We start from the raw sequence: 26,345 nt of genomic DNA on the forward strand, positions 1-26,345 counted from the left end.
CAGCTCACCGACTCTTTGAATGCTGCATAAGGTTTTTTGTAAATTATATTTTGTTGTATAATTATTATCATGCTTGGGCATCACAACACACTAATAAGATCATGGTGCTAAAAGTAGTAGTAGTTAATCCATTGAGATGTTTCAGAGTGGAAAATTCCTTGTAAAATTCTTGAAATGCGTTTCTGGCAGGATTGTTGAAGCAGAACTCTTCTTTTTTCCTCTAAATGATCTTTATGCATTCCTTACATTGCATTTTGTTATGTTTGATTGTAACTCGTTAATAAAATGTAAGCTTCTTTCACAGCCTTAACAGAACACTTGAGTTGTATTGGTGGTGGCGGACCACTGGTGGAGGTGATTGTGTGGTGGCGGCATTGGTATAGTGTTGTGACATTGACAAAACTTTAGTCTGAAAACATTTTCACCTTCTAAAACTGAATTTTTTTTTGGGTCCAAATAAGCTTGTTTTTTTGTTGACCATTAAAAACATTTTCTATTTGATTTTCACCTTCCACTGCTTACCCACAGCTCTAAAACAATGTTTGAACACTATAAAATATGAAATCCAGCAATGCTAAACAAGGCAAATTATGGATGAACAAGCTTTACTGCATTTGAAATGAAACAGAAAGTGAAGCCAATCGTTTATAGAAAACATCAACACACAATATGAAAACTTGGCCCATATGAGACCCCCTGATAAAAACAAAAAAATGCCCACATACAGCATTCTTCAAGAACATGGTTTTGCTTTAATTCTGAGGCCTGAACCCCAATTTTTCTTCAATCACCACCACCAAAATACATTACCCCAGGATCTTTTTCCCATATTGTCAGCATGCACATCCATGGAGATCTTTCTGTTCAGCCACTAGCACCAGATACCAACAATCACCACCTTGTCAGATCCTCACTTGAGAAGGCCAATGTGCCATTAAAACCCCATCAAGAAGTAATATAACAACCTTACACCTCTTGTCTCGTCCAGAGCCCTCGTAGGGTTCGGCAATAACAGAACCCAATAGGTTGAGACAGCATGCAGTCAGTCTTTCCTCAGACATCTTGCATCAGGAAAATGGGCAACAGGTATGTAAAGGACATGCATTCCATCTACACAAGTAACTCCAACTTAAACAGGCTCTGTCATGAGGTAACAACGAAGATCCCAATCAAACTCTTGATCCATTGTTCAATGGACATTGCATTTGTTGATATTATGCACAAGCATACCTTCTAGTACTTGGTGACAGTGGTGATCCTGCAGAAGACCACAAACATGTTTATCATAAGTACAACCTTCATGGTGCAGGCATCAGAGACTTGGTCAGAAAATTTTCAAGATGGCCCCTGTTCAAAGATCTAGAGACATGAACACAAACCCATATATAGATCAGAACATGACATGGGCTTTGAAACTTGAAAGATATAAACAAACAAAATCTAAAATAAATTTGCATATATAAATAAGTATGGGAAACCTTTTTGTTAAAACAGTCGCAACATAATTAACTTAGAAAGCTATAACCAGGGAAAGTACACGAATTTATGGGCCTCTCTAAACTTGTCTTATTACCCAATTTTACTTCTGGACTAAGGGGATTATTTTCCATGCAGATAGAATAATACACAATTTTAGGCAGCTGTGTACAAATTAAATGGATTGAGTCTCTGTTTTACAACTACCCCCTTTCTAAGTAGCATTTTAAATATTTCAAATAGAAAGGTGTAGTTTTATTTGTACCGATTGTATGTTGGAAAATTAATAAAAAGGAATAATTTTGGTTGTTCTTATAGCACCTAAAGGATGAATATGTCTGCCAAAATGGAAAAACTAAACAAGGTGCAACTACCAACTTCCACCAGAAAGTAACAATCAATATTTAAAGACCACTCCTATTGGAAAAGTTTATGCTAAAAAAGTATAGGTTTTTCAACACACATAAATGTTTCAGAGATTGGAATATCTCCATTACTGTAATCTATACCACAAATTTAAATAAGATGAAATAAAATAAAACAAACATAAACTCGTACACAAATACACATGTATGCACACAGAAGATACTCTATAAATATGAACGAGTAAACTTAACCTTGGGTACTCTTACATCACAATTTACTTGGTTAAAATCCCCCTAGTAAACCACGACATGAAGAAGTAAATTTGCATTTGACTTTCATATGCACCAAATTGAATTGAGCATTTCAAGAAAATTTCAAATTACCTGACACAAAAAAGCTGGAATTGTGCTCAATCAAGTAACTAGTTGCAACGTTTTCTCTACAATTGTTCCTACATTTGTTCTGTCATTTTACCATTTGTCATATTTAAACTGGGAGGAGAAAGTGAGCCATGCAAACCACCCACAAGTGTGTTCACAGAAGGGGCAGAGCTACTGCTATTTCCAACTATTTTAGAGCCCAAGTTTTGATTTGGGGAAGAGAGAGACCCGATGCCATTCGCCACCACCATAGCTCCCCCACCTAATTTCGGAGGAGTAGACTCATTGTTGAAGCGCATTACTTTAGCCTTCCTGAAATTAACCAATAGATGTTTTGAGATGAAGAAACATAATTGATATTAATTAAGATATTCATATCATACCTAACCAATTTTTGTTTTGAAGTAGCTGATTTTGGCTTGGATATCCCTTTTCAAAAGAAAATGTAAAATGTTAATTTCAAGTTTCATGAACTATACTTCACAATCTAGAACAAGAACCAAATCTTAAAATTTATTCAGTTAATCTCAAAGCACCTACCAGATTTAACAGTCAAAGATGTTGAAGCAGACTTGTGATTGGCCCTCTCGGCCTTAATAGAAGCAATAACTGAATCTGCAGTAGGCCCTAGACCTTTTCTCCCAATCAGTTTCACGCCAAGCCTCTCGGAAAGGTAGTTCAACCTCATCTCATCACCCCCTCGTACTTCCCTCAGCTCAAGCACCTGTTGTCTTGATAACAAAGTGTAAACATGAAACTCCTGCCGCTGATTAAAATGGGACTGAAGCTGCTGAAAAAGTAATTTATTAGAGTACGATTGATCTGTCTTTGGACCTTCATGATTTTTCTTTCGTGGGCCACTAAATGTCACCCTTAAAACTGCTGTAGATTGAGAATCTGCAGCATTGTTACCAAAAATTACAGAAAAACTCCCAAATTCCAAATCAGGTTCTCTGAATAAATCTGCAAGAAGGGAAGCACAAGAGTGTGCATTTTTTGATGGACTCTTTTCTACTTTTTGCTTCAAGGCTCTGACAGTAGCATAGTGAGCCATATTGGCAGCTTCTCTTAGCCCACTCAGAAAGGCTCCATGCATAGTTGCAGGGTAGCGCCTAGTAGTTGCCTCCCCTGCAAAGAAAACTCTTCCATCTCCTACATTCTCTGCTAAGATATCATAGTCATCTCCTGATGCCCCAACTGCGACATTAGAGTAAGAACCTAAGCTGAAAGGATCAGTACCCCATCTGGTACAGACAGTTTGGATAGGCTCTGGGACATCAATTCCTTTTGGTTCATACACACCTGCAAGCATTGGACCCAGAATCTCAATGTACTAATGATCAATAAGTGATACTACCCGCAAATACTTCAAATCAAGGGAATAATTTTACCCCAAGCATATTGAGAATTTAACCTCTTCAAAAAACAAACACAAACATAAATACATATATATAAAAAACAACTACGTTGAACTCAGTAATAAATTCAGGTTGAAAAAGGCAATGGAACTAAGCAAATCCATTGCCAAATAAATTATGTGGGCACCGAGCACTGAAAAGTCATCTGGAATAGTTCCAAAGTTCACCATTAGGAACTATTAGCCACGTCAAATTTACAAGAGGATAATTTGTACATTATCCAATTATGCATCATTTATAGGCTCAATCCATTTAACAAAAAGTTCTCATAATATGCTAGTGAAAAAAGAAGAAGAAAGGTTTGAAACTCAAAGATTGAAACGAAGCATAAATAGACACACACACACACACATATATATGTATACATATTCACACCTTTCAGAATTCGAAGAACCTGGGTCACAGCATCAGTGGGAGGCATGCTCTCAAAATTATGTGCAGCTTCTCCGGCTACTAAAGCAATCAGAAGAGGACCACCAGCTACAGTTGCATAGCTATAGAACAGAAAGAACTCCCCTCGACGGCTCGGATCATCAGTGAGGTGGCCAAAGGTATCAAGATCCGTGCCCCAGAACACGTGAGGAAAAAGCATTGCAACCTTGTTCAACAAGCCAAATCCCAACCTCTTTATCCCATCAAGCTTCCTTTGAGGCAACTCTGGAATAAACTTAATAGAACCACTCTTCAAAACCCCTAGTGAAACAGTGCACAGCACCATATCACCCTCAAATACCTGGTTCCCAACAACAACCTGCACTCCATCACTAGTATAACGGATGGTGTGCACAGTTTTCTCATATAAGATCGGTACATTCTCAGCCAAAGCATGAACCAACCTCCCATTCCCTCCAGGAAGGAAGCAATGATCCCCTCCCATATCATAAGGGTCATCTTGGTCCCAGAATGCAAGTGAAAGCTTAGACAGTAAACCTGCATTTGCATACTCCAAATTTGCAAGATGCCAATTAAATAAGTTCATCTCCTCTGTGTTTACAGCATCCCCATAAACCTGCCTAAATGTCTCCAATGCTGCCCCAAGAGAAACATCCTGTGAAACCTCCCCCATTAACTGCCTAAGCCGACTTGCCTTGTCCAAAAGACGGTTAAAAGCAGTTTCCACCTTTGAATCCATATCTGGGTCAACAGGTTTTCCATCCAAATTGTAGAGGGGGCACTTATCTCTCACCTTATGAAGAGGATAAGCCAATTGTCTAGCCAAAATTCCAAGCGGGTTCCCAAGTGTACCCGTCAACACACTCCCTCCTAAATCTGCTGAAGCAACCTTACTCCCTCCCTCCATTTTCATGGTATATACCCGTCCTCCTGCACGCTTTCGGCCCTCAAGAACAGTCACTTTAAACCCCAACCTCATTAGCTGCCGTGCAGCAGCCAAACCCGCCAATCCTGCCCCAATAATGATCACATTCGACTTGTTGGGTTCTGATGGAATCTTCTCCTTTATCGCCGGAGCAACCCCAAAATTAATATACCCATGTGAAACCAAATAATTATAAGCAGAATCCAAAAGTTTACTACAATGTGAAGGTATAACATCAACAAACATCTCCTTCGTGACCCAATGCGACACGTTCTCACGCCATCTGGTAATAATGTGGTTCCTAATAAGAATATAATTAACCTGTTCAATTCCACCAACAACAGACACAACCCCAGCATCTATTTCCTCATCGGTAAGGGTATCGGCCGGAAACCCAGAAGTAAGCGCAATCAAAGCCTCGGAAGTGGCTTCTTTGTTAATCACAATGATCTCGTCAGATACATCAGGGACAATTTGCGTCAAAAAATTAGGGTTCGCATAACTAACATTCGAAGAAACATAATTTTCCACATTAGGTTTGATAATCGGAACTGAAGAAGAAGGAATCGATAATTGCCCATTGCTAGGGTTAATTGCACTGTTTGGAAAGTATGAAATATGATGATATACCTGGTTCAGATGAGGAATCGAAGGCGTCGTATTGCGAGGCCTACCTCGTCTTCGCTTTCTTGGCACATATAATGGAAGAATGTGATTCCAATTAGGGTTGATAAACGCATTAGGATTCGAATTAGGGTTTGTATTATAGTTGGAGATTGAATTTGGATCGGGGTAAGGGGTGGGGATTGGGATCGAATTAGTGTTAAGGTTAGGGTTAGGGTTAGGGTTAGGGTTAGGAGGGGTGAATTGGGAGGGATTGAGAGGGTAAGGAGATAAGGAAGGAGTGTGTTGAGGAGGGGGTTGATTTGATGGGTTCATTTTTGGTCTTTCACTGATAATTACTGTGAAGAGGTTGGGTTCTGTAGATATGAATAGAGAAGAAGAGCATGGTTGATCTGTAGTGTTTGGTTGCCGAGAAAATTTAATACGAGGTATTTACTTCGCGTTCGCGCCTCAGTTGTGAAATTTCCTTGGCTTGTTTTTGGGGTTTATTTTTTTATTTTAAATTTTGAGTTCAACAAAGTATTTGAAAGTATTTTTAAAAAAGAATTACCAAAAACAAAAATAATGACTTTTAAATATATTTTTTTAATTTTTTTAAATTGTCTATTTTAAGAAAACTTTAAAAAAATTGACTTAAATTTTTAAAAATATAAATAAAAATAAGTCAATATATATAAGTTGCAAAAAAAAAAAAAAAAATGCTTATTTGATCGGGGCTCAAATCAAATAGCAACACACATGCGAAAATGATAAATGTTGATGATTTTTTTTGAGATATTGTTAAACATTAGGATTTAAGTGAAAAATGTCTTAAACATAGAAGAAAAAGCTTAAAAAAATATTTTAATTTTAGTGAAAAGTGTATTAAAATTTAATAAAATATATTTGGATTTTAATAAAAAAATGTCTTGTGTCCATTCGACTGTTTATATCCAAAACACTAAAACTTGCTTGTTTTTTGTTTTCTAAAAACACTTTTCAAAAAATTCTCCTTTCTTGTTTTTCGTGTTTTTTGTTTTTATTAAATTTTTTTAATATTTTAAACAATTTTTTTAATTTTTAGACACACTTAACATAAACATACATAAAAGTATATTTTTTTGTGAAAAATTCTTTTAAAAATTCACTAAATACCAAAAATAAAAATAAAAAATATGAGAATTCAATATATTTTTCATATTTTTATGTATTTATTAATTTTTTAAAATATTTTTTCACAATTTTTTTACTTTTTAAATAAATTTAGTAAGGTGCATCTAAAAAGGTAAAAAAAAAAAATTTAAAATTTGAAAATATTCACTAAAAATTAAAAAAAAAACAAAAATAAAAAACTCAGTTTTCAAAAAATTTTATCCAAAAAACTCAAACCAAACACACACATTTTTATTCATAAATTTATATTTGAATATTTGATAATTTATACTTCATTCGTCTCAAAATATTAGTCTCTTATTTCATTTTTTATTGTCCCAAAATATTAGTCCATTTTCAAAAATCAAGGACTAAAATGAATTTTCTATTTTGCCCTTCTTTTAAATTCATTAACAACACAAAAAATATAATTATAACAATTGATATTCTAAAAAAATATACTATCAAAGAATAATTTTGAAAAATTAATATTTTTAAAATGCAATAATTGTACTACCAAAAAAAGTTGAATTAAGCTTTAAAGTATTTCTAAAAAGAATTACTAAAAACAAAAATAATGACTTTTAAATATATTTTTTTAATTTTTTTAAATTGTCTATTTTAAGAAAACTTTAAAAAAAATTGACTTAAATTTTTAAAAATATAAATAAAAATAAGTCAATATATACAAGTTGCAAAAAAAAAAAAAAAACAAGAAAAAAATGCTTGTTTGATCGGGGCTCAAATCAAATAGCAACACACATGCGAAAATGATAAATGTTGATGAATTTTTTTGAGATATTGTTAAACATTAGGATTTAAGTGAAAAATGTCTTAAATATAGAAGAAAAAGTTTAAAAAATTATTTTAATTTTAGTAAAAAGTGTATTAAAATTTAATAAAATATATTTGGATTTTAATAAAAAAATTGTCTTGTGTCCATTCGACTGTTTGTATCCAAAAAACTAAAGCTTGCTTGTTTTTAGTTTTCTAAAAATACTTTTCAGAAAATTCTATTTTCTTATTTTTCGTGTTTTTTGTTTTTATTGAATTTTTTTGATATTTAAATAATTTTTTTAATTTTTAGACACACTTAACATAAATATACATAAAAAGTATATTTTTTGTGAAAAATTCTTTTAAAAATTCACTAAATACCAAAAATAAAAATAAAAAATACGAGAATTCAGTATATTTTTTCATATTTTTATGTATTTATTAATTTTTTAAAATATTATTTCACAAATTTTTTACTTTTTAGATATATTTAGTAAAGTGCATCTAAAAAGGTAAAAAAAATGCTTAAAATTTTGAAAATATTCACTAAAAATTTAAAAAATAAAAATAAAAATAAAAAACTCTGTTTTCAAAAAAATTTATCCAAAAAACTCAAACCAAACACACATTTTTATTCATAAATTTATATTTGAATATTTGATAATTTATACTCCATTCGTTCTAAAATATTAGTCTCTTATTCTATTTTTTATGGTCCCAAAATATTAGTCCATTTTCAAAATTCAAGAACTAAAATGAATTTTCTATTTTGCCCTTCTTTTAAATTCATTAACAACACAAAAAATATAATTATGACAATTGATATTCTAAAAAAAATATACTATCAAAGAATAATTTTGAAAAATTAATATTTTTAAAATGCAATAATTGTACTATCAAAAAAAGTTGAATTATCTAAAAGAGACTATTATTTTGGAACGAAAGAAGTATATGAACGACACGAATAATATGCGCTAAGAATTTCTGTGGTGTACAAATAGAATTTCCCTAATCTTAATCACAGCCACTACAAACCATCTCTTCCAACCCCTCCCTAAGTTGCCAGTCACCCCTTCCCTGCAACCACCTCTTCCCCCAGCAACCCCAACGCCCTCTCTTATTGTTCATGACCAAGGGTGGTAGAGGTTCGCAATATGCAGTTGATGGTGTGAAGTAAAGTATGTATCACGCGTGTGAACTGATAACTTGTGGTGCGAAAATTGAAGCTTCCCATTACCCTCAATCACACTGTCATTCGATGGCAAAACTATTTTCTTCGTCCTTAAGATGGTATACATTCATTGATCTTTCTTCATAACATTAACATCTAAATTAGTATTTGTTCATTTTATACGAACAATACATCATCACAAACTATTTCTAAACTCTTCAAGTATATCAATCTCACAAACTTTCACCAAATCATGTAGAAAAACCACCATAAATGTTGATGTAAAACATACAATTTTCTTAAGTATTGACACTTTCCATATACTTTTCTCTATTCAAAATTTGGAGTTTACCGTCAAATATATGTGATTCCAGTGTGCCCAATTAGACAACAGAAGCCAATCATGGACATACATACATACATACATACATACATGTGCCAACCCAAGAACCTACTTTGGCATGAAATATACATATGAGAGTTCTAGAAAGAGTAAATAACTTGAACAAAAGAATTGTATATCTCAATTCTGCACAATTTACTACCATTCTGCGTGCATCTCTGCTTTGAATGTCGAATTTGATTTCAGAGTCTTCTTTGCTAAGTTGCGGATGTCTTCTCTTGTTGACTCAACTGATATTCGTGCGAGCTCTTTTGCCCCTCCACTAGATATGAAATCTCGGGCATTGTCCTCTGCAATAGCCATCAATAATTGGTACTTCTAAATAGAATTAACTATTAGAAATGAATTTTCTAGCATTGTTTCCATACCAGGTTTTGAAAATGCGAGAGAGAGAGAGAGGGGGGGATGAGATTGGGTCCTATCAATCTACACAATTTTTTTATTTTTATTTTATGAGTTAAACATCCAGTAATGACTCCATAAAGAAAAAAAAGACTGATACATTGAAATGAAAATAAAATCCACAAACATCCATGTTTGTTAGAATTTACCATTCACACTCACCTACTACACTCCACTACTCACACTCACCTACTACACTCCACTACTCTTCACCTACTACCCAAACCCTCTCCTATATAATGCCACTCTGATTTGTAATACAAAAGATCAATCAAGATCAATCTTGTAATACATCATGAATATAAACATCAATCAATAATACATTAATTTTTACATGGTATCAGAGCAAGGTTAAGAAGCTAGTAATTCTACTTCACCGGCGGGCGGCAGCCTCGCCTTGGCCGCCCGCCGGACCTCCACACATTCCTTCACTCCGCTGCCACAAATTCCACATCTCTCTCTCAATTTCTTTTACACTCTCCTGGCATCAAACCAAGGAGACCCACGGCTCTCTCTCCCTCTCTCTAGATTTAGTATATACAGAGAGCTATGGAGTCTAAGCCAAGCTTACTGAGGAACATTCTGGTTCGACTCTTTGTCTTCGGTGTTCTCATCATCGCCGTCCAATTCGCCTACGTCGTCACCATCAGAGGCGAATCCTGCGATCTCGGAAGCTTCTGCTTCTTTTCCTCGCCAGAAAATCTCAACCTCGTGATCGGCGTCCAAAATCGCAGGTCATCGGCGATCATTTCAAACGACGCCGCCCTGATTGCATCGTCAGCGACATGTTCCATCCCTGGACTGCCGACCTTGGTGCTCGCCTCGGCATTCCCAGGTTCTTGTTCTATGTTACAGAGACATTTGCTTTGCCGGGTCTCCCCGATGATAACATCATATTTACCAAGAGAAAAATCCCATACTGGTTTAAGGAGAAAGGAACTAGTTATGGACAAATAATTGACGAGGTCATGTTACTTTCCAACCCATGTGCACTTTTGTTTTTATTCTACTTTTTGACATACCAACTCATGTGCACCTTTTTTTTTTTTTCTCTTTTATTCTACTTTTTGACCCATCATTCCACCACCTTCCTCTTTTTTTCTAAATCATATTTTTATCACCGCCCACTCCATGATACCTATTTATTATTATTATTATTATTATTCTTATTAAAACAAAAAAAAAAAAAAAAATACCAAACACCATTGCAAACCATTTACAAATTTGCACAACCAATCATATTTTATTTATCTCAGGGAACAACCCCGATCACACTTTTACACAAAAAAAAAAAAAAAAAACAAAAAAACAAAAAAAAACAACCAAACAAAAACAAAACTACCACACCCACAGTGGGATTTTTCTTCTCTACTCAGCCGCCGGTCTTTTCTTCTTGCCTCCGTCCTGGGTGGCCCTTGCCGGTGTTGCCTCCGTGCTTCCTAGTCCACCGAGCACGTTCACTCCCCCATACTCCTCCACTGCAGCATGTGGCGGACCTCCAAAACGGAACATCACGGTGGCCTTCCGCTTCAGCTCCTTATTTTCCGCCTTTAGCACACTTATCTCTGCTCGCGCATCCTTATACATGCGTTGGAGCAGAGCCAGCTGGGAGTTTAACTGCTGCACCTCATTTGCCCTACTCTGCAGCCGGTTCGACAAGTTTGTAACCGCAGTCATGGTTTCCACACATGACTTCAATGTATACTGATTGGCTTCCACATCCGACTGCACTGCCATTCTTTGCTCCACAGACCGCATCGGAAAGTTTAATGGAGCAAACTCCGGGGCGCTTAGTTGAGGTTCCAGTGCCACCGCACCAGTGATCTCTCTTGTTGACTCGTTGAGGTCGGGAAAAAGAGTGAGCAGACCACGGGACGAAGAGGCCATATTCTGGGTAGCTGAACGGGAAGACGAGGCCATGTTATGGGTTGCTGAGTGTTTCAGCGAAATAGCAATTTCAGACTGGTAATGTTCGGAAGGGTTGGTGACAGAATGGCAACAAAGTGTTCCACAGTTTCTCTCTCCGCAGAGGCAGAGTTTTTTCAGCGAAGGGTTGGTTTCAGAGGTTTCAGAATGGTATGCCTCAGCCTCAGCCTTCGTCTTGGTTAAATAGCCGAGGCAGCCGCGCGTATCGCGCGCCTCTTGCCGCCCAACAAACTGGCACGCCTTTTCATGGCACATCTTTTGACAAAGTGGACACGCCTTTTGATGGCACGCCTTTTGATGGCACGCCTTTTGATGAATTGGGCACGCCTTTTGATGGCACGCCTTTTGACAAAATTGGGCACACCTTTTGAGGGTGCAACTTTTTAAGAGTCCGACAAGACTCTGTAAACTGTCCCGACATTGATTCCGGTTAGTTTTTACAACGGTCCGACATGACCCCATAAACTGTCTTCTACAACGGTCCGACATGACCCCGTAAACTGTCTGCTACAACGGTCCGACATGACCCCGTAAACTGTCTTCTACACCGGTCCGACATGACCCCATAAACTGTCTTCTACAACGGTCCGACATGACCCCATAAACTGTCCTCTACATGGTTATGACACCCCCATACAGTGTCCTCTACAACGTTATGACACCACCATCCAGTGTCTTGACCAACGGTCTGACACGACCATACAGTGTCTCCTATCCTTTTTTATTTTTATGTATTTTCTTGTTTTGTTACTCTCTCCAAACTCAAGTTGGTTAGTTTCTCTCCTCCTTGAGTTTGCGGGGGGCTGTTAGAATTTACCATTCACACTCACCTACTACACTCCACTACTCACACTCACCTACTACACTCCACTACTCTTCACCTACTACCCAAACCCTCTCCTATATAATGCCACTCTGATTTGTAATACAAAAGATCAATCAAGATCAATCTTGTAATACATCATGAATATAAACATCAATCAATAATACATTAATTTTTACAATGTTATAGAGACCATAGAAATTAAAATAGGAAAAAATGGAAAAAATATATGAATAGTGCCTTTTCTCTTTGGAAAAGAATGAAAATGAGGTCTTAGATCACAAAAGCAAAATAGAAAACTGAAACTTATTCTGAATCACAGAGATTCAGAAGAGTCTTGATATGTTCTACTCAATAGTTATAGGATTTTTTTAATTTCCAAGTTTTTTTATTTATTTATTATTAAATGGATTCTTGGACAAACAAATTTATAAAGTAAACCCCAAGTGTTATGCTTCTTCCATTAGTTCAATTAGAAGTGTCAAAATATTAAGGGTACTTAAAAAGAAATTGAAAACAAGAAAAGAAAAAGGAACTAAATTATAAACAAAAAACACCAAAAAGTAGCATACCATTTTGTGCTAAATGACAAAGAGCAAGCTCAATATGGCGTCGACTTGAAGTTGAAGCAGAATTAGAGTTGGCAATCAACCATGTAAGCACACCATCGTCCATTAGGACTGAACGGCCTCTCCTATGTCCTGCAGTGGGTAAAAACATCCATGTTCGTGTTTAGAAATGATAACATATATATCTAATATATGTGTATTATGGAAGTACAACCTCGACAAACCTTGAACAATTCCTCGGGATTCGCATTTCGCAAAGTTAGCTATTCCTCTGGCAACCTGTGCTATGACATCACTATTCCCAGATCTAACCATTCCCAAGAGTGCCTTGATGCCTCCATCTTCTCTAAGCATCACATGTAACTTCTCTATTATGAAACAAAGAGCTCTGCATCAATATTAAAGACTCTGTTCCACATACTATTACTTTTCTAATGCTCATGAAACACTTCAGCAACAGGTGGTTTTGTGTTGTGCAAAATCGTGGTTTCAATCACACGATAGAGCAGTAAATAAAATAACAAGCACGCACACAAAAAACAAGAACACAAGATATACATAGTTTGACTGGATGCATACATCCATGGTAGATAGAAAACGAAATCTACCACACTCAATAAGGATTACATGACTCTCAACCTCTCAACGCAGCTATGTATTCTGTAACACTATGAAACCCGACCCGATAACTACAACATATACCACCTAGTCTTCAGGACTTACAGTACTCTTGAGTGTACAGTAAATACAAGACACCAAACAACAATTCGTTTATGCAGTATATAAGACCAGAGCAGAAGTATCTCAACATGACAGGTGATGACAAGTTTTTAAAAATTTACCAAGTATTTAATATAACAAAACGTTTCATATGACTTGCAATATTAATCAAGGCATTAGAGATGAGATTGAAGTACATTACGTATCTAAACCCATCCTACAACATGATTTCGATACATCAACTGCAGAATCACCTTGAGCTTACCATTTCCACACAAATTTGCAATGGCTCCAGCTACCATTCTTAAAGTTTGGGGATCATCTGTTTTGGACGTAGTATTTGCCAAGAGTCGAGCACCTCCTTTATTCATTATTAAGCTTTGATTTGCCTCTGGGAAGAGAGAAGATGAAAGACACTTAACAAAAGCTCAAGGATACATGTGTTAGTATGTGTTTAATCAAAGGTGTTATTACAAAACAAATACATTCTTCTGAGGGATTACAAGGCATTTTCAAATGCAGGAACAAGGCTTATGCTACCATTGCAATTATTTGGCAAAATCTTTGATTTAAGAACATTTTTTTTCTAACAATAGATCAAGGTTTATTATGTTGGGGAAAGCAATTAAATTGGTTTGTCTTGTATATGGGTGTGTTAATTAAATTTAAAACCAACTGAACGCATATTAAAAACAATCTATATGCCCAATGAGGAAAGAAGAAAATATTAAACCAAGAGAATGCAAACATTCACAGTACCATTCATTGCCAAATTAGCAATAGCTCCAGAAGCCACCCTAAGTATGGTTGTATTTTGGGATGATCGCAACAGCATGAGCAGTGCATCTAGACCACCTTCCTCCACAATCTTTTCCTGATTGATATCTGAAAAGGCAAAAAAGAAAATGAAAATTTTTTTTGGGGGGGAGGGATATGATAATGAGATTTTTCATATATCGAATGTTTACCTTGAGAAGAAAATGAGTATAGCAGTAACAAGTTCTTATATAACCTTTCAATTTAATTGGGGAATCAGAGTGTCTAAAGCAGAGCCTTTCATGACAACTAAAAAAGTACAGATTATCTTATGCCCCAACAATATTCTGACATGTTGACTATTTAATATTTTACATCGTACCACATGGCAACAGAGAAAGGATACAAGAAAGATAAAGGCACCAAGGTTATGAAATAGGAATGAGGCTAGAATGAATAGCAGCAGAGTTGTGTAATGTGTATATTCATCTTTGTTTTTGTCATTCACATTTCTCAAGGCGTTGAATATATCTTAGTTTTAGTTAAGAGCAGAAGAATCCAGATTTTGGTAAGTAAGCTCTGATTAGTTAGCTGCTCAAACCACAATAATATCACAAATAAAGCCCGTAAAGAAGTAAACAGAATTTTACTGATTTTGAAGTTTTCAAAGAAGAATGAGCACTTGTTTGAGTTACTAAAAATCAAAATTCATTTAAGAAGAAATTTTAAATAACTTTTTAACACTTCAAAATTTGTATAATTTTTTGTACTTCATAGTTAAATATGTTGTGTACATGCTTATTCTGATATTTCATTTGAATCGAAACATAACAATTTGTAAATTGTGCAGAACTACACAGTGAGCATCAAGTCACTCACTCACACATACATGCATGCAACAAGCAAGTTTAGGACACACAGAAACAACTCAAAAACAGTAATCTGTTATGTACCTTCAGCAGCAAGATTAGCCACCACCTTTACAGCATGGATTTGGACATCGATATCTCCAGATGTTAACAATTGTAATATTTTTTCAAGCCCAACTGGAAGCACGAAGTAGAAAATCTTGTAAGTTACCTAAAAAGGAGGGAGGAATTGTTGAACTTTATATGGTTTAAAAAAATTTCCCTAAGAGGCTTGGAATGGGTGCAAATGTAACCTTTGGCATTATTTGAACAAAAAGTTATTTTACATGTACACAATCTCTTGAATGCCATACCAAAAACTTGGGTTCAAGTGTTCCTAGCACCTTGGTCACCTAAAATTAATGCCTAACTATTGCATAGGGTGAATGGAGATAAATAAAACATAAAATTTCTTGCCTTCTTCACAAATCTTTGCAATTGTGGCCCTCTGACCGGAAATTGTTTCCCTTGATTGGTTTGATTTATGTAAACCCAGTGGTTTAACCATATTCTCTTTCATGTATGATTTCTTGTCCTGTGGAACATAAGGTGTAAATCCTTAGAACATTGTTGAGGATATCAATAATAAAGTTTCTCCTCTCTTTGATAGCTTAAGCTTTTAGATGAGTTGGTGGTCAACAATTGAATATGGTATCAAAGCAAGCAATAGATCCTGTGTTCAAATCTCACCACCTACCCGATAATTAAAAAATATTTGCACGTGTTTGGCCACTTATGAAGAAGAGCCTAGCCACATGGGGGGGCATGTTGAGGATATAAGCAATAAAGTTGTCCCTCTCTCTAATAGTTTAAGCTTTCAGATGAGTTGGTAATCAACAATTCAACAAACATGGACGGCATATCCCGTGAATACAGAACATTGAACCACTTACCTCAAAGTCATCATGATTTTCAGGCACAAGCATCTTTGATTTAAGAAGCTCAGTTTCAAAAGCTTTCCTTTGTTTTTCCTCAATTAGAAGGCTCTGCCTCACAGCATTAAGTTCTTCCTTCAATGTTGCCTTAATAATTCCAAATTTACAGGGAAGAAAAAAGAAGTCTTGTTAGTACAATATCAGCATTTCAGCTAGGCAAAAAACTCATACCATAGAAGAGTGTCTAAATGAGAATACTTAAAAGTACATTGATTTCAACTTTACACATGGAAATACTATTTGTCAACCATACCTTGTCTGACAATTGAACTTTATATTCTGCTTTCAAAGAGTCAAGTTCATTCACAGTCTTCTGATGCAGCTGATGACTTTCTTGTAGTTTCAGCCTAAGCTCATCAATCACCTTTTGCCCCTGAATCTGGAATTAAGAAAAAGAAGAAAAATATCAGTGAATAGTAACCAATGATAACAATCGCAACAATAGCTGTAATAATTATTAACAAAAAAAGTTGTTAGGTATTATTATTATTATTAATATTATTTAAAAGCAACAAGTTTTGGTTATCATATTTCTTGAATAATTCATCTGTTGAAATATTTATCCTCACTCTTCTCCCTAAATCAAAGTCCAAAAATATGGTAAATAGTAGGGGAGCTTAATGACAAGGCACAAGTGGACTCATGTAGCATTACCTTTTTATGGCATTTAGGGAAAATATTGGTGAATAGCACTACATAGGTTGTTTTGTATAACATAGATCCATATATTGAACTTGTTATTTTTATTATTTTATTTTTTATTAAGAATAAAACAAATATAAAAATCATGGACCAAAAACTGAATCATAAATCAGTTGATTTACCTTATGGGGTCCTACTAACAACTGCCCAATGGGCGTTCATTAAGAATCACAAAATGCAAAAAAACAGTTACATTTTTATATTTTTTTTAATACATTTTTCACATATTTTAATACACTTGACCTGGTTTGAGTTTTGATGATCTCTTAATTGCGTCTTCGTCATATCCAATTCTTCTTCTACACCTTTAAAACGGGCATGCCCATCATCTAGTTCCTGCTTTAATTCTGCTATTTTCTTCTCATACATTTGATTGGTGTCTGAGAAAGCCTTCTGATATGTAGAATTTTCCTTTTGATATTGCTGGTGGGAGAGGGAGAGAGAGAGAGAGAGGGGAGAGAAACAAAAACATCAGAACTAAAGACTCTTGTCAGCTGAAACTAGGATTCTAGGAGCAACAAAAATTTGAACTGCTTTTAAAATTTTACCAGACTTGGCTTAAAATCTATTGTGAAGAGATTTGTCGTGTTAAAATGCATATAAACAATTCTCGCGGTAAATATTGATTTGAAACTTTAAAGTACCAAGAAATCACTGCTTTAATCTGTTTACAAGATTAAAAAGACCAATGAAGACTCATTATAAATTGATTATTGGAATTAGAGGGCTAAGAGGAACATCGTCCTTCCATATTTAATGAGATGGTTAACCTGCATTGTCTTTTGATGATCACTTAGCAACTTCTTCATCACATCTAACTGTTCTTCAGCACTTTCAGAGTGAGCCTGCTGCTCCTCTAATTGTTTCATCAACTCTGCTATCTTCTTCTCATACATCTGGGTGGTATCTGCAAGTACTTTCTGATACGTAGAACTGTCAAGCTGGTATTGCTACTAGCAGACAAGCCAACACAGTTAGTGTTTGTGCACATGTAGACCCAAATAATAGTAACCAAAAATAAACTGTTTTCTAAACTGTAAAGCCAAAACTTTAGATCCAAGGAAGAAATGCAATTTAAAACTAGGAAACAATAAGAAAACCTGCACACAGCAAAGGTCTTGACTACCATATAGATGAAATTGATCAGAAGTTTACTTTTCTTCTAGTAATTTAACTGGGCAGTAAGAGAGAACTGTATAAAAAGGATTTGAAACACCTAAGCACCAAGGTGTACTCAAATTGGGAGTTGGGGTTAGTTCATAGTTTACCAGAAGACTAGAATATACAGAGAATAAAAAGGGCAGGAAAAAAGAAGAAAAGAAAAACAAGAAACTCTGTGTTTCATATACCTTGCTGTGTTTTAGACTCATTTCTAAGTGTTCAACTTCATCATGCATAAAATCATTATGATCTTTTAGACGCTTCAGTTCATCTAATATGCCCTTCATCTTTATTTCCAGACGACCATTCTCTTTTGCTAGAAACTGCAAACAAGTGCAACATATTTAGAGAAAGTAATTTAAAAAATAAACAAAGAATGCTGGTGAACAGAACATATTGCCATACGCACACGCACGCATACGTGCACGCGTGCACACATACACACCTAAAAAGGACAAAACTAGAGCACCAATAGCTCCAAATAAAATGAATAAGCTAGAAGGTGGAAAGTGTGAACTGAAACACAGCCATAATATCATCAAATCCAAACTCTAAAACATATACCAACAAGAGAGACAACTACCTCAGACCTTGTAACTAAACTCTTTTCAGATTCAGCAAATGATTTTTGACACTCTCTGAGGTTTTTTTCCATTTCAACTCTGTCATTGTCCCTCAACTTTTGTTGTCTATCAATCTCCACAGTTAGATGCTCCACCTGATTCTCAAGCTTCCGACAAAAACTTTCATAATCAAATTCTTCCTTAAGCTTTAACACGTTTACAACTTTCATGGCCTGCAAAAGCAATAAACATTAAGCTTCCATGATTAAGACAACTATTCTACAAAGTTGTTCAAAAGAAAAATATCCATAACAAACATTTAAAACTATATTCTAAGTTCTTTTTGATTTGATTGTAGATGTCATACATTTGAAAGACTATTTACCATTACATCACCAACCAAAGGACCCTTTTAGCCATAAAACATAGAGGGGGAGAAAAAAGAAAAGAGGCTGCTTGATGCAGCTCAATTGATATGGAACCCACGGAAAGATGATACATTGATGACTAAAGATGATACATTGATGATACATTAGGATTCTTTCAATTAATGTTGCTGTTTTCTTATTTCTTTAAGGACATTTTAATAGCTTTAGTGACAGGGTTTGAATCTTATTAGGTATCAGCATCAATGTTAGGTAGGATTGATTCGCAAATGTATCCATGAGTTTTTAGGGTTGTTTACAGCCGATAAATAGGCTCTATTGCTGTAGAATGAACTCCGGCCTCCAAAATTGTATTTATTCTGGCCTCCACAATGAGAAAGCTTCAATCAAAGTTGCAGAGAAACCTTGGTTTCAAGGGGGAAAAACCCTGTTTCCTCCTATCTTCTTTTAGAAATTAAGAAGGAATTTTCTTAACTTTTATCAGAATAATTAAGGAAGGTTTTGGGAATTTTGAAAATCTTGTAGGAAACTTTCAGAAGCTATTTGGAAACACAAAAGAAACTTATGAGGAACGCATTTCCTTATATTTCTAGTTTTTATGCTTCCAACACCTTTTCTCAATAGTAAAAAATAATTTTTCATGCAACATTCTTAGTTATTCCTTATGCCAATGGTAAGGTGTGTACTCAATCTTTTCCCTCCCAAACACACATTAATGTGTGCTAATTGGGCGTTGTTTTTTATTCTCAGTTATTCCTTACAGTTCACAATTTACATTATTAACAGTGTTTCATATCAATTTTGTCAGACTTTTCTCTGGAAGTTTTTCTATGCCATTTAGTATCAAATTTCAGTTAGCTTCCTATTTCCCATGATTTGTTACCAAATTTTTTTGCTTTCATTTCTCTACGAGTTTTCCATTCCACTCCCCATTCTAGAAAGGTTTCCTCTTGTTGAAGTACCTTGTTAAGTAACTTAGTTGCTTGGTTCTCTAATCTATTTCCTAAATAGCAACTCAAATGATTTCTTGTCTGCAAAACACCATAATCATTAACAACCTTGGCAATGCAATGCATATTTCCCTTCCAAACACACTTTCCTCTCCAAAGAGAATTAGACCAATAATGGCACAGCAGATGACATTATCCTCTGTCTACTCTCAAAATTAGCAACACCAGACAGTCAGTGGCAACACACACATGTAGCACTGGATTGAGAGGTCAAATAAATAGAAAACAAGTGAATGTCAAACAGATGGAAACAGCAAGAAACCTGGAGGATGTAAAGTTTTATGTTAAAAACAGATAATGCCAAATATTAAGTTGTAAGTATCACACTATTTGAAAGCTCAAAATCAAGAGAATGTCAACGAGATGCAAAGAGAGTGAGTGAACAAAGACATGAAATGAGGTGTAAAGGTTATATTTGAATGATGAAGTGCTTTATCTAACTCACCCGTTGTCCAAACATTATGGTGCTTGAGGTTTCAGCATGATGTCGAGAAGACGGCCCAATTGTTACAATAAGTGATGTCCTTGCAGAGCCTGTTTCATTAAATAAAGATAAATCTTCATAGAAACCAACATAAACAGAATGCAAACAACTGAGATATACTCTACTTCAATAAAATCCCCTATCAATTAAATGAGTTTTTTTTTTTTGTAAACCAAGTCTCACAATGGGAACTGAAACCAGGTTGTAGAATTACAAAAACATAAAATGTGCGAATGATTATTAGCGTAACACTATTGTTTGGAGTTGGAAAATAAATTCTAGTCAGCCTCTCCAGTCTTTGATAAACCAATGCTTTCAGTGCAGTCATTTTTGTTTTTTCTACTAATGTTATCATTGCTCTCATTTTGACATTCATGGTGGTGATCACTAGTCTGAATGCTTCAGCAAAATCCAAAGGGCATTTGGATAGATTTTTGTTAATTTCCTTACATCCATGTTCCATCTGTACAAACCTTCGTAAATGTAGCGAAGATACAATGAGCCTTTTTTTATAGCAATAATGATTAATTTTTAGTGTTTCAAGGTCAGTCGATTTACTCGCCTTTTGTGATATCCTAGATATTAGTATTTCCATTGCATGTTAGGGCATGTTATATTTCATATGAAAAAATGCTCTATGATGTTGTTGGAAGATGATTAAGTACATGCTATTTATACGCCATTCTTTGGTGTGTAGAAACCCTAACATGGGAAGATTAGCTTAATCAAGGAATTTAAGTGAATTAAGTTTATATCATTCAAAAACCTATATATTGTTAAATCATGATTACTTAAGTCTATTGTGCTTAGAAAGGCATATGAAAGTGAGAGTTGTCAGAATGACCTCCAAATGAATCACGAAGCAGTCTCGTTAGTTTAGAATCTCTAATAGGAATATGAGGACTGTTTTCAGCCAATGCATTTATACATTTCCCCAGGGAAGTAAGAGAAAGATTAATAAACTTAGCCTCTTCAAGCAAGCGGCCTTCACTGCCTGCACAAATAAAAATGAGCATCAAGTACTGAAAAATAATATATTAGATAAAAGCAAATCACCATTCTACCATACAAAGACTCTAACTCAATGCTCAATAGAGCACATTGCTATTTTATCATTTCAGTGGGTAAAAATAAGGATTAGAATTTTATACTATTAACCCACATGAAGATACATTTGAACACTTGGAAGTAAACAAATGGGAGGGGAAAAAACAAGCAAGAGATAGAGAGAGAAGAACAACAGTGGCAGAAATGGCAGTTTGAAATTCAAGGAGTATTTCAGATTTGTGGTATGACAACAAACCAGATTTGTCCAATCTCTCAGATCCAGCAAGATCCACAATCAGCAGCTTGCTTTTTCGTACAGTAGGAATGCCGTGACCATTAGATAAATCCCTTTTACTGTCTTTTTCATGAAAAGGAGCATCATTGTCCTCCTCATGGACAGCTCTCCGAACATGAACCTATTGGAACAGTGGAAAGGGGGGGGGGGGGGGGGGAGAGGAAAAGAAAAAAAGCGGATATGGAAGGTAATAAGTTTCAAGAACAGTCATTAAGTATGTTGATTATACTCTATACACTTGAGGATTAAATCAAGAAATTAGAATCTGACATGACCCACCATAAGAATTGCATGACTACGAGAAGACTCTGTGTTCATCTTTGTATTTGCTGCATGACGGTTTGCCTCACCAGTGTGAAGTAGTTGAAAAAAGTGATCAAGATCTCGAATTTTAACTACCACTGCACCAGGCAATGTCACTTCTCCAGTCTTGGGGTCCTCAACAATTGGGATATTAATCTTCTCTGGTGCAAGTAAATCTTGTATATATTCCAGATACAACTGGTACAGAAACAAAATGCCTTTATTATGGAAATTAAATTGATACAGTTCATGAAAAAAAGAACATGAATAGGTTTCAAACTACATAAACAATCTGATGACAAGTTAAGCTCGAAAGAAAACAATTTTTGCTTATGGGCTCATTTCTAGATATTGAAGATGAAATTAAGAGATAGTATTAAGCAATTTTTGCTTTATTTTCACGGTTACAAAAGTAATGAGGTTAGTTCCACATATAATATTAGTAAGGTGAAAATTTAAATTGACTAATGAAATCCATTTTTAACAGCTTTATGTTTGTTAATAAACAAAAGGTCTGCTTTTGCTTTTTTTAATTTTAAATTTTTAACTAGCATGAAGTGTATCGCCTCTTAGTGTTTTACATGGTTGTGTTACTACACGGATGAATGTCTTGGTCAGTTCTCATATTTTTTTATCTATACACATCCTGTTTTATGTTCCTCATGTTTTCTATAAGTTTCTAGAATTATACAACATTTTGTTCTATTTAAGAACATTTTCATTTCTCAGCTGATGAACTCAATCCAAAACGTAACTTCATCCATGCCAACTGATGAAGATAAAGTACTTCAACAGTCAGTAGAAGCCTACTTAATTCAAATATAAAAGTAAATCTTGATTTCTAATTTCCATACCTACTAACCAAAAAAACAGAAAACTAATTTCAGTACCTGCAAATATGAGACTTCAATATTATCAGATACAGGAGATGCATTGGCAAGTATATCTTCCATAGCTCTAACCATAATACCACGCTCGGAAGCATCATCTTTACCCAGTCTTCCTAGAGTGTAAGTCTTGCCAGTACCTGTTTGACCGTAAGCCATAACTGTCCCATTATACCCATTCAATACACTCTGCAAAAGTTTATCAAAGTCAGCTTTATATGATCAACATACCATCCAAAAGTAATCATTTCTTTTTCAACAATGAGAATAGCAGAAAATATTTGCTTCAAAATTACCAATTACAGAACTGCACATACACATACACATTCATCATTGACATACATATAGAATTTCCAAATGCACCATATAATTTACAAAGATTATAGGATGATAAAATACTAGGTCATTTGTCATTGAGATTAAGATTTTCAGCACTGGTCACAATGTCACAAAGCTTCAACATTAAACAGGGCATATGGATATTATAAACATGTTAGATACAAACCTATACATATATGGATTAAGATTTTCAGCAGTTACAACATCTCAAAGCTTCAACATTAAACAGGGCATATGAATATTATAAATATGTTAGATACAAACCTATACATATATAGAAACAACTATCTCTTAACTGGGATATGACTGAGCTATTTTATCACTTACCTCAACTACAGGTTTTGCTACTACTTCATAAACACGCCTTTGAGAAGCACTCTCTGAAAATACTTCATCAAATCTATAAGATTCAGAATTCCAATTGTTTTTTTTCAACTTTAACCTGTTGAGCTACATAAAGGGGACCCAAAAAAAGAAAAAAAAAAATGTTAATTTAAAGGTCCTGGTCACTGCTGAAATGTGAGCATGCACATGCAAGTAAGAGAGGGGAAACTAATAATGAGAAGTATATCCTTGCAATCAACTGAAATCAACTACCAAGTATGTTTTCATTCACATCAATGTTCAGGAATTGGGTTGATGACAAATTAGCAGCATAAATCAATCACCTCTGGTTGTATTTCAACACAATCAGCAAAATCAGCATCTGAAAGAAGATCCTCTGCATTTCTTGGTCTAAGTCTGACTGCAACTCTCACTCTTCCAGGTTCTGTGGTATGGTAGATATCAAACTTAGACCCTTCATACAAGTTTTCATTAATCCAATTCGCAATAAGTACTAATAGAGTGTCATATCCACAATGCTGCCATGGTATTTAATTGAATGAATAAAGCACAGGAAATAAATAACCTAATGAATTTCCAAACTGCTAAATAGTTAGAAATTGTTTATGGAAAATAAGTGTGAATAAAAAATCTTAATATCTATTTTAAAAGGCTTTATTCATAAATAAATAGGAAGTTTTGAGCTCTAAATTCCTAAAAGTAAAAAGTCTAAAAGGTGATTGAATATTTAGCCCACATTATCTTTATTTTATTATTCGATCCTAAGTTATTTTCTTTAAATTAGCAATGCATGTCATATGTGTTTAAGTGATTGATATGTGTGTCCCCCCAGCGTCTGAAGCGTGCCCAATTTTAAAAATAAAAACAAAACTAATCTAACACAAACACGGCACCTTCTTAGAAGTATCTGTGTTTCTTAAACAAACACCATACATGTTTTTCAATCAAATCTCTCTCAATAATTTATGTAATTTTTCTTCCAAAATGACTCTTTGGGGCACTAATATGGGTTTCTTAAACTTGTTATATACCAATTTCTGGACCAATAAAAAAATTTAGATGTCCACTAAAGTCTACAAGCTTTCTTCTCAAGACTTTTCAAGCAATAATTCTAGCTAAACCAAATTTGGAAATCTATGAGATGATACCTCACCCTTCTACCTAAACTGAACAACTTTAATAGGGGAAATTACACTCACCTCCCATGAGGTCCTGAGAAAATACAGTAGCCTCACACTTTTGACATAATTACACTAACTTCTCTTTTAGTATGGTTAAAGCCACCGAAACTAATGCCAATGGTCGGTAGGCACTCAAATAAACAAAGATAAATATTTATTATAATAGGAAAGAGGTGATAATATAATTTTTTTTATTCAGATAACTAACTAATTACTAATGAAAAAGGGCGCAGGTGTTATGTGAATTAAAACATTGAGAGATGTCAATGTAATTATGTCAACTTAATATATATATATATATATATATTTATATTAATCATTATCCATTTTCACAGTGGTGCTAGGAAAATTAATGCAGAACCAGTATTATTTTGCCCTCTCCTCTCAAAAAGGGAATTGACCCTGTCAAAGTCTTTCATTGTAGCAAATACACCATTTGGAGATTAAATTTACAAGAATTTTTAACTTGTGTGAATCATTATACTTGCTTAGATGAAGTCCAATAAAATCAAGATTTTGAAATTGATAACGACGGGATTACACTAATGAACTTGAATGTTCATACCCATTTAGTGATCCACAGAGAGAGAGAGAGAGAGAGAGACCTGGGTCGTCATCGTCGTGAGAGCGAGTTCGAGAATTAGGGGTAACAGAGCGCCGGGAAGCGGGGGGTTTGGGGCGAACAGAGAGATTAGTCTGTTGTCCATCGACGCTTCGAGAAAGAGCAGAAGAAGAGCGTCCGTGAGGAATGTGTTGTCTCTCGGACCTCTGTGAAGACCTCAACGCAGAACTCGACGACGCCATTAGTAGCCCAAGACTCAACACATAGGCATAGAGAGAGAGAGAGCGAGAGAGAGAGAGAGTACTGAATGAATGAAATAGTAAGGAATCTAGACAGAGAAAGAGGAGAGAAAGATTGTATAGGGGTTTGAGGACGGCACGATTGAAACAAAATTGCTCTAATAAATAAATAAATAAATACTTTCCCGCGTTTCTTTCTTCTTCTTTTTTTTTGGGTTCTTTGTCGGTTTGTATGGGTTTTCAAGACGGCAAATTATTTTAGGATTAAATTTTGGGTTTTGTTATAAATTTTAAATAATTTATTAAATTTATTATCAAACTTTTTACATAGATGTGAGACTTATACACATGTAAATTTATGTGAATCTCATTTTAATAAAAAATTTGATAAATTATTTAAAATTTATAGTATTTTTTTAAAATTTTACTTTTTCATCTTAACTTTTAGCTGAATTTCATTTCCATCCCTAACTTTTTAAATTTCAAATCGAGTCATCAGACTTTAACACATATTACGATATTGTTCATTTGAAAAGCCACTTGATCAAGTTGGAATTTATTTGAAAATTTTAATATAAAGATGATAATTTGTCCATCAAAGTCTTAATGAGTTTAGAGTAAAAAAAATTTAAAAATAAACCAAATTATTTGAGTTTAATTTATGTTCAACTCGTTAAAAGATTACTTAAAATCGATTCATTACATAAATTAAGTTTTAATACAATTTAAAACTTGTTA

General features: G+C 34.7%; 2 protein-coding genes across 3 annotated transcripts; both read right to left on the reverse strand.

The window, feature by feature from the left end:
• Nucleotides 1-588: 588 nt before the first annotated feature.
• FLD (protein FLOWERING locus D-like protein) lies at nucleotides 589-6,051 on the reverse strand. Of its 2 annotated transcripts, none has more exons than XM_028256423.2 (5): nucleotides 4,016-6,051; nucleotides 2,763-3,524; nucleotides 2,606-2,651; nucleotides 2,226-2,534; nucleotides 589-1,258 (listed from the first exon to the last, which is right to left on the reverse strand). In XM_028256423.2, exons 1-4 carry the CDS (start codon nucleotides 5,895-5,897, stop codon nucleotides 2,294-2,296), a joined length of 2,931 nt encoding a protein of 976 aa, XP_028112224.2. In that variant the 5' UTR covers nucleotides 5,898-6,051; the 3' UTR covers nucleotides 589-1,258; nucleotides 2,226-2,293. The 2 variants fall into 2 exon arrangements, with proteins under 2 accessions (XP_028112224.2, XP_028112225.2); XM_028256424.2 differs by having other exon boundaries at nucleotides 589-1,359.
• Nucleotides 6,052-8,955: 2,904 nt separating this feature from the next.
• MRH2 (Armadillo/beta-catenin repeat family protein / kinesin motor family protein) lies at nucleotides 8,956-25,754 on the reverse strand. Its single transcript, XM_082873197.1, has 21 exons — nucleotides 25,412-25,754; nucleotides 23,949-24,049; nucleotides 23,608-23,730; nucleotides 22,945-23,130; nucleotides 22,031-22,252; nucleotides 21,713-21,872; nucleotides 21,254-21,403; nucleotides 20,371-20,459; nucleotides 18,550-18,762; nucleotides 18,155-18,289; nucleotides 17,576-17,755; nucleotides 17,049-17,228; nucleotides 16,357-16,482; nucleotides 16,062-16,190; nucleotides 15,586-15,703; nucleotides 15,214-15,306; nucleotides 14,264-14,389; nucleotides 13,770-13,895; nucleotides 13,009-13,152; nucleotides 12,788-12,916; nucleotides 8,956-9,354 (listed from the first exon to the last, which is right to left on the reverse strand). Exons 1-21 carry the CDS (start codon nucleotides 25,608-25,610, stop codon nucleotides 9,203-9,205), a joined length of 3,081 nt encoding a protein of 1,026 aa, XP_082729323.1. The 5' UTR covers nucleotides 25,611-25,754; the 3' UTR covers nucleotides 8,956-9,202.
• Nucleotides 25,755-26,345: the final 591 nt, after the last annotated feature.

This window comes from Camellia sinensis, chromosome 1 (assembly GCF_055761805.1).
Source record: "Camellia sinensis isolate YWXY chromosome 1, ASM5576180v1, whole genome shotgun sequence".
Lineage (NCBI taxonomy): Eukaryota > Viridiplantae > Streptophyta > Magnoliopsida > Ericales > Theaceae > Camellia > Camellia sinensis.